Source organism: Urocampus carinirostris, chromosome 20 (genome assembly GCF_059441175.1).
Source record: "Urocampus carinirostris isolate Australia breed hairy pipefish chromosome 20, RoL_Ucar_1.0, whole genome shotgun sequence".
In the NCBI taxonomy this organism is placed as follows: domain Eukaryota; kingdom Metazoa; phylum Chordata; class Actinopteri; order Syngnathiformes; family Syngnathidae; genus Urocampus; species Urocampus carinirostris.
In genome coordinates, this window is record NC_142368.1 from 2878706 (window position 1) to 2887500 (window position 8795).

Sequence of the window (8795 nt, forward strand, 5' to 3'; positions counted from 1 at the left end):
GCGTTAGTTGAAATATTATGTATAAAAGTGAAAACTACTAATTCCAAATTTCAAAAATCTCACGTTCGAATATAAAAACAGCTGCAGGCATGTTATTTGTATGAATTTCGTGTAAATAATATGCAATATGTATTTATATAAGATTAAACATGTGTTTGATTCCAAGTTAAAATATAAACATTTCATGAAATTTCATGTAGGTTAAAATGTTTACAAATATTGAAAATTTTATTTTAAAACAAAGTTCAAATATAAAAATGTGAACATTTTATTAATTCAAATAGTATTTTTTTATTTAATATTAAATATGTATTTAAACTTTCGTTCAAATGTAAAAACTTTGATGTTATCAATTAGGAAAAAAATATTAACGTACAAATATTTGTTCCCCTTTAAATTCACTGGCAGAAACGGGATTCATTATTTTTTTCTTAAACTTATTTCACTAATAATCAATTCTTAAAACATACAAGGTTATGAGGTTTGGTAGATATTTTTTACTAAAAATATTTGTTAAAACAATTATTGAGTGGTTTGGAACATTTTCTGATTCTTATCTATGTATTTTCCAAGGGGCCATTTGAATAAACCAGATTTTTTGAATCGTTTATGCAAAAGAACCCTGCCAATTCAGTCAAGTACTGGATTGGTCCAAATTGGGTTCGTTTTCGACCAAAACACCAGCTTCATAAACCCGCCGTGAACGAAAATTTACAAGCCGAACATTCAAATATCCATCTTTAATTTTTGGAGGGAGCAGTCCAGTGAAACAGGTAACGTAAAGAGAATTCAAAAGATTTGACTTTGAAAAGGCTTTCTTCTGGACCAAAGATGCAAAAAAAAAAAAAGGAAAATGTATCGGTATTGAACATAAGGTCACTGTAATCTCACGTAGCTCTTGCAAAGTTCATGATCCCTGATATCCCCCCAGCCCCCGTTCTTCACATGGGGAGCGACGCCCCCCGCTCCGAATGCCGGCAGCCTTTTAGTGACAGCGAGGTTCTCGGGGAACAACTGTCCGCCGCTCCCCTGAAGGATGTTCTCGAATTTGGTCTTCTGGCTTGCCGGCATGCAGGTGGCCTTCTTGTGGTGCATGCCGCAATCGCCGGCGTGGAAAATTCGCGGCGCCTCGCTCACCATCACCTTCCAGTAAGACGGCAGGCAGGTGGCGCTCAAGTGCTGCAGGGTCCAGTCCCAGTTGTAGTCATCGTAGGTGCAGAAGGCCTCGGTGCAGCCTAGGAGGTTCCTGTAGGTCTGGCGGGTCAAAGCCATGCCCATGTTGTGCTCTGTGGACTTCCAAGCCTTCACCTCAACTTTGCTGGTTTTCCCCGAGTAGCCTACATGGCTATAGCTCCCTAGCGACAACAGATCACAGTCGGGGCAGTGCTCCGGTTTCACCCCCGACATCAACTTCAACACGTGGATGAAGTCCGGCGACAGAAAGTGGTCCTCCTCGATCAGGAGCACCAGACCCTCGTAATCCCGGAGGACGTGAACCCGGTCCCAGGTGAAGTGTAGCTTCCACCACCAGTGGTGCTTGGTCTGGGAGAACTTGGCCTCGCGGTAGTGCCCGAAGGAGTCCGGGTACTCGGCGTTGATGCAACCCGACCCGAGCGCCTCCTTTTTGGAGGCGTCCCTGGGGCAATCCTTGGGGTCGTGGCCCGGGAACTCATGCGGGTAGAGCTGGATGCTGAACGGAAAGAAAATCTGAAGAACTTGGCAGAAGTCCACCGAGTTGACCACGTTGTTGATCTCCGGGGACCAGAAATCGTGGCTGAATATCAGCAGTATGCCTTCCACGCCGCGAGCTTCCCGCAAGCTGTCCACCAGGAGTTTTAAGTACTCCGGACGGTTGTGGACCTGGACCACAACCACCAAATCGTCCTTCTGTCGCGCCGATTTAAACTTTGCCTCGTTTCTTATCGTCTGGTCGAAGTTCAACTGAAAAACGATGCCGCGGTAGGCAAGGGTGGCATTGTCCGCCTGGTCCACCGTCTCCACTTTGGCTTTTTCCGACCGGTTATGAGGCACGACGGGACCGAGCCTCACGGTTGAGGGCACCTGCGAGCGGATTTGCTGATCCGGGTTACTCCTACCGGTCCCGACGCTCTTCTTGGCCTCCGCTTCCGCCTCTTTCGGGAACGGCCCGATCCTTTTTTGCCAGAAGGCCAGCCCGCAAATGACCACCACCACAGTCACTATCAGCACCTTTTTCTTATAGATCCGGAATCTCATTTTAAGGGATCGGGCTTCCGGGGGGAGGAAGGGAAAGAAGAGAGATCGCAGGAGGACGGTGGCGAAGGAGAAAAAGGTGGAAAGAGGCGAATTGCTGGAAACATGGAACCTGAATGTCCAGTTGCGGGGGACATGAATTGCCTGGAAGACAAATCGATACATCAAGTTCAAAGTTGTCTAGTGTTCCACAGCAAATTGTCCAATTTCAACTAAATAGTGACGACAGATTGATAAGCCTGCTGGGGTCAAGTGCAAAAGACCGCCGGCGTTTTCAATGCACAGTGTGGAATAAGATTGTATTTATGGCCCCTCGTTACCCCATTTTCCCCACTATACAAAAACTCATAACATTCAAACTTTGCGGTCACATATCTTTAGATGCCTTTCTGATATTGGTCTTTCTCATATAAAATGCTAGTCTGCTACTTATTTACCTCACTGCATCATGAAAATACAAATTTGTTGTTGGCTGAAATATCTCCCACAATGCCTTTCTCTTCATTCAAATAAGAATCTCAGGATTACAATACTGTATTTGTGTACTGTGTTTATTTGCTATGGGTCCCCGGGCTTACAGTGATGTTCAGGAGAGAAGCAAAAACATGATAACCGTGTAAACGAAAACTGCAAGCGTGAAATACAAAGAAGGCACGCAAAACGCTTCTCTGGCTAAGTCGGTGGCTTTAACCACTCCACGATCGGGACGATTAAAAATAATGAGGTGATTAAAGGAATGCAATTTTTAATCTGCTGTCTCTTCCCCCTCTGCATCCACCTGCTACTCCATTCGACCAGCTCAAGTATGTGACACCAAAGGTAAATAAAAGGTCCTTCCTTCTTTACATGAAGATTTATTTCGCGTTATATTCAATTACATGCAAATGTATCAGTACTTCATGTACAGTATTTGGCCATTTCAATATTACCTGTGAAATTTAACTTTGCGATCCCAACTTGTTGTATCCTGGGGGTTTACTGTTAGGCAATATTTACAAAGTAATGCTTGTAGACTTACCTTAGTTGTAAGTTGATCATAAAAATAGTGCAGTGGAAATAGTGCTGCAACATTTAGCGGCAACATTGTGCAAAAAATAATACATAAATAAATAAATAAATCATAATTCAGCAAATTTTACTCACAATTCAAAAAGGTTGATAAAATCTTGATGATTTTATTGCAGAGTAGTGATGCAATTCATTTGATTAACTATAAAGGCTAATGAATTTGCTCATGATAGTAAGATTTTAAACGAGTTAGTCTGCAACTGCAGGAAAAGTAAGAAGATATATAGCAAACCATTGTGATTAAAGGCTATTTTTCTTAATTGCATAATTGTGATGTAATTGGAGCACTTTACTACCTGTGTGAGTGAATGCATCCGTTTTCTGTACTCTTTTGATACTTTCATCCACATTTCTACCAATAAAAGCAGCCCGAAAAACATATATCTATGATTATTCTCGTAACGTAGTCTTTACTGACATCAAAGGGTAGCATTTAAGCTAGCGCAAAATTAGCAAACAGCTAGCATCGCCGTTCAGCAAAAAGCACCGTTCGCCAAATAAATACGACACCGAGATTCGTCGGCCCGGTTACCTGGAATCGAAGCCGTTCCGTTTTCACCTCAGGTTAGAAACGTCAATCCGGTTCTGAGCCATTTTTTGGGGTTCATGTCTCCCGAGGAGCTGCATGAAAAGGGCAGCTAATTGCTAATGTCTGGACAATGTCATTACACTGCGCCTCCTTGGTCAACAGGGGGCGCTCGTTAACCCAAATAATAATACAAATGTTATAAATTTGTATGCATTATCATTACGGTTATGATCGACATTATAATAGTTATTAAAATATAATATCTATCATTTTTTCACTATAGTGTATTTGCTGGAATGCAAGTATTGAGTTAAAATAATATTGCATTTTTGTGATTTTCTGGTAAAAAAATTTTTTTTATTGGTTGACTGAGTCAATTTAACCTTATTTCCAACAACATTATCGTTTTCTCCTTCTTTTCTTCTTGCTCTCTTTCTCCCATTTCCTTTTCTCTTTTTATCTTCTCTCTTTGTGGCTTTCTTCCTTTTTGCTCGTTATTTCTCTGTTGCTCTCGTGCTCTCTTTCTTCCTTTCTTTCTCTCTCTCATTCTCCTTTTATCTCTCTCTACCTCTCCTTCTTTCTCTTTCTTTCTACCTTTCCTTTGCGCCCTCTCTTATTCTCCTATTTATCTCTCTCTCTCATTCTCCCTTTCTCACCATTTCATTCTTTCTTCCCCCCTTTCTCTCGTTCTTACTTTTATATATCTTTCTTACTTCCCTTCTCTCTCTCTCTCTCTCTCCATTTCTTTCTATTTCTTCTTTCTCTCTCTTTACCCCTCTTTCTTTATCCCCTTCTTTCTCTCTTGTTCTCACTTTTCTCTTATTCTACCTTTATTTCTCTCTCACTCTCCTGTTCTTCCGTTTCTCTCATTCTTTCTCCCTCTCTTCCTCTTTCCCGCTCTCATTCTCCTTTTATCTCTATCTCTTCCTCTCTCCTTCTTTCTCTTTATTTCTACCTTTCCTTTGCGCCCTCTATTATTCTCCCATTTATCTCTCTCTCATTCTCCCTTTCTCTCCATTTCATTCTTTCTTCCCCCTTTCTCTCGTTCTTACTTTTATATATCTTTCTTACTTCCCCACTCTCTCTCTCTCTCGCTCTCTCTCTCTCTCTCTCTCTCGCTCAATTCCTTTGTATTTATTTCTCTTTACCCCTCTTTCTTTATCCCATTCTTTCTCTCTCTTGTTCTCACTTTTCTCTCATTTTCCTTTATTTCTCTCTTGCTCTCTTGTTCTTCCTTTTCTTTCATTCTTTCTCTCTCTCTCTTCCTCTTGCCCCCCCCCCTCTCAAACCCCCCCACTTTCCTTTTTTCGTCTTTCTTACTGTTTCTATATCTTTCCCTTTATTTTTATTTCTCTTTTACAACAATTAACTTGGTAATGACATAGTAAAAAATAATAAGTAGTACACAATAAGTTGTTATTTTAGAAATGCAAATCAAGTTCTGTGCCCTTTGCACAAATGAGTAACAAAAAGTAACAATTTATTATCGTTTTTCTGTATTTTTTCCCCCTCCTATGTCATTTTGTCTACCGTCTATGTAGTCATCCAGCCGCTGGATGGCGTGCCACAAGAATCCCATCAAATTAAAGGCACACGAAAAATTCATTTGAGCATGCGCAGATACCGCTCTTCCTTTCCGACGCTCGACCGAAAAGAGACAAGATGGGCCACCAGACACTCTACTGGAGTCACCCGAGAAAATTTGGACAGGGATCCCGTTCTTGGTCAGTTTGTCAAATTTAAATGAATTAAGTTTTGTTTGGCTATAGTCTGTTGCGGGTCTGGCTGGTTTAATTTGTCAAACGTGCCATTAATTCCGCACCGCATGCGGACTGGTCGGGAGGGAACATGGCGGCGCGGATGGATGCTAGGTGCTAACTATGGTTAGGACAACGTAGCAGAAAATATCACGTCATGTACCTCAAAGCGCTTAATTTGTTGATTAGATACACTTCGGCAGCAACCAGATGAGCATTAGACTTGAGAATAAAGTTTTATTGCAGATATTACAGTCCAACACTGAACATCTTAAAATGACGTCATATTTCCACATGGTCTATATACAATTCACGCATGCGTAGTGGATTCTTTGATATACATTGATTTTATGTGTCCCAACAGCCGGGTTTGCTCCAACAAACATGGCCTGATCCGTAAATACGGACTCAACATGTGCCGCCAGTGCTTCCGGCAGTACGCAAAGGACATCGGCTTCGTCAAGGTAAAAATCAATCTCCATTTGTGTTTAAAAACCTAATCGTAAATACTTGGGTTAATGCTGATGGTTTCTTCTTCCTCCACAGCTGAATTGATCTTCACGTTTGGCAGAGATATCCGGCGAATGTCACCTAGAAGACCCGGATGAGTGGATAATATGACAAGAACGTTAATAAATGTTGTTTTTTTTCCAAAGTGAATGCATTGTCGTGGTCAATGAAGATGCAAAGATGGGGAATATCAACTGCTGCAGTTGTCCAAACGTCCACCCGCATTAGATGGTCATTGTTTTGATATTTTTCCTCTAATTCAAGTGGAAGAAATATTTTCTCTGATTACATCTATTGTGTTTTTCTTAAACATGGCACTCCGCCGAGGAGGCTGGAAATTGGCTTTACTAAAACTTGAGCACTTGACAGTTCCTGGCTTTATAACGCAATATTGCTATGAGTTGTATCTACTGAGGGTATTCAAGAGCTGATTTAACTAGATGAGAATTATTTTTGCTCAAGGCCACTCTAACCCCTAAATGTTATTGAGTCTAAAATATCTAATTGGTAAAGAATTGTTATTTGTCTCATGCTTGAGCGTCGTCAGCTTAACACAAAATACTGTTTCTTAGTTAATAAAACATTTGCCTCGTTTGAAGGCAATAATTTAAATATGTAAATTCCATAATTTTGAATTGATCATGCATTGAAAGACATGTCAATTAAACCAAATTTCTTAGAAAGTCACAATGACATCACCGCTGAGCAATCGTCAGAACCGGTCCATGGACTACAAGGGTATTCTTGGGGGGGGGATTTACTGCTGCCCGCTATCACCATCTCTGCGACCCTCGAGTAATAAAAATGATAACTTATACCCAGGGTTCGGTAGGGTTACTTTAACGTGATTACTTTCAATTACTGGTACTTTAGGATTACTCCAATACCAAATATGCTAATAAAAGACACAAGTAACTAAATATGAACAAAATTATGACTCACAACACGTGGTAAACATTCTCTCATGGCTTTTATCTCCGGCAAAACTAACAAAATGCGACAGAAACAAAATGAAAAGAAATCCAAACAGCTTGCCAACATCATTTTTGCCGTTCCATGTATTCCGTTACTCCCCAAGCCGGCACAAAATTTAGTCATTTTATTCATATTTAGTTTCTTTTGTCTTTTATTAGCATATTTGGTATTGGAGTAATCCAATAGTAATTGAAAGTAATCAAGTTAAAGTAACCCTACTCAACCCTGCTTATACCGTATGAAAAAAATTTGGGAGGAAGCTAGGCAGGGCCGCTAGATGGCAGCAAGACCACATTGGACTTGCATCAACAATTCTGCGCACAAGGCAAAAGGCGGATCGTTGATTGGTCATCACCTACGGGTTTATTTGATAAGTTTATAACCAAAAAGAACGCTTTTATATACATTTAAAAAGCAGAATGAGTTAATTTAATTGTTACGTCATATTACCCAGGTCACCTGGCACCTGAATGCATCACTTCTGGGGTTTTCTAAACTACGTAAAAATGACAGCTTGATTTTAAATACATTAAAACGTTTAAGGCACGTGAAGTCCTTTGTGACGTGGGCATAAGTCTGACCAATGGGGACAAGACTACCATTGTGGTACCGTGAATGTACCAGCTCGGTAGGGCAAAAAAGGAAAATATACAGAGAAACAAGAAAAAGAAGAAAAGTAAAATACCGGCAGAAAAGTACAAAAAGCAAAGGGGAAAAAAAGAAAAAGGGGGGATAGAAATAGTGTAAAAAAAAACCTGTGGAGAGTGAATGTAGGAAATGGAGAAAAAGAGAGGCAGAAAACCAACAACTGAGGAAATACCGAGAGTAAAGAACGAGGAAAAGAGAACAAGTGGGAAAAATACAACTAAAAAGGATATTGTAAGTAAGACAGATTGTAAGAAAGGAAAACAAAAGAGGGACAGAAAAGAAATGCCAAGAGTAAAGGAAAAGACAATGAAAAAGTAAAGGAAATAACATAAGGTTCCATAAATAAGGCAAAAGCTTGGGAGAAAAAAATATTTTTTTAAAGGAAAAGACAGTGATGGGGACAAAGCAAAAGAGGAAAAAAAGAAAGAAAAGAAAAAGGGACGTAATTAAAGACTCAGAGATGACTGTCAATCAATGATCATGTGACAAAAACATATTTCAGTGGGAAATTTACAGAACCATACCCAATCCTAACTGCGGCCTCTTAAATTTCTTAAATCAGAACGCCACTTAGACGATGTCTGTAAATGATTGACTATATGCAGTGAAACATTTCAATAATAAGACGAGGTTTACCCCTGCTGCATCATACAGGTGCCCTGCCCATCCCTTAGAACGCGTTCAAACATCCCACTATCCTTTTACGACACCTCTCCACTCATTCCTAACACCAACAAGAGCTCTAGCTTCTTCTAGATTTAGGCCTCTTTCCTGCAGTGCACTCGTAACACTTACCATCCATGTCAATCACAGCCTTCCTCTTGGCCTCCTTCCATTGACTTCTGCTCTGTAGATCTTCTTCAACATTCGCTCCTCATCCATCCTCTCCATGTGTCCAAACCAACCGAGTACTCTCTTATCCTCACGCTTAAAGGCATATTCTATTCTGTTCTATTGCTCGGTTCCACTACTACTCCAGTTCTGTCTCTCACAATTTCATTTCTCAATCCATCCAATCTTGTCACTCCTAACATACTCCTCAAACATTTCATCTCAAAAACATTTAATTTCCTTCT

At 40.4% G+C, this 8795-nt stretch overlaps 2 protein-coding genes across 2 annotated transcripts; one reads left to right on the top strand and one right to left on the bottom strand.

Annotated features, from left to right (window-relative positions):
- Positions 1 to 721: 721 nt before the first annotated feature.
- On the bottom strand, positions 722 to 3980 carry mgat2 (alpha-1,6-mannosyl-glycoprotein 2-beta-N-acetylglucosaminyltransferase). Its single transcript, XM_088324805.1, has 2 exons — positions 3833 to 3980; positions 722 to 2376 (listed from the first exon to the last, which is right to left on the bottom strand). The coding sequence occupies exon 2, from the start codon at positions 2233 to 2235 to the stop codon at positions 877 to 879; it is 1359 nt and encodes a 452-aa protein (XP_088180931.1). The 5' UTR covers positions 2236 to 2376; positions 3833 to 3980; the 3' UTR covers positions 722 to 876.
- Positions 3981 to 5400: 1420 nt separating this feature from the next.
- rps29 (ribosomal protein S29) lies at positions 5401 to 6246 on the top strand. The gene is made up of 3 exons (XM_088325077.1): positions 5401 to 5553; positions 5951 to 6050; positions 6133 to 6246. Exons 1-3 carry the CDS (start codon positions 5492 to 5494, stop codon positions 6139 to 6141), a joined length of 171 nt encoding a protein of 56 aa, XP_088181203.1. The 5' UTR covers positions 5401 to 5491; the 3' UTR covers positions 6142 to 6246.
- The last annotated feature ends 2549 nt before the right edge of the window (positions 6247 to 8795 follow it).

Bases quoted from the DNA above. Each gene is read 5' to 3' on its own strand.
- mgat2 (XM_088324805.1), bottom strand. From the start codon at position 2,235: ATGAGATTCCGGATCTATAAGAAAAAGGTGCTGATAGTGACTGTGGTG.
- rps29 (XM_088325077.1), top strand. From the start codon at position 5,492: ATGGGCCACCAGACACTCTACTGGAGTCACCCGAGAAAATTTGGACAG. The intron at 5,554-5,950 runs GTCAGTTTGTCA...GTGTCCCAACAG, and splicing joins GGACAGGGATCCCGTTCTTG to CCGGGTTTGCTCCAACAAAC.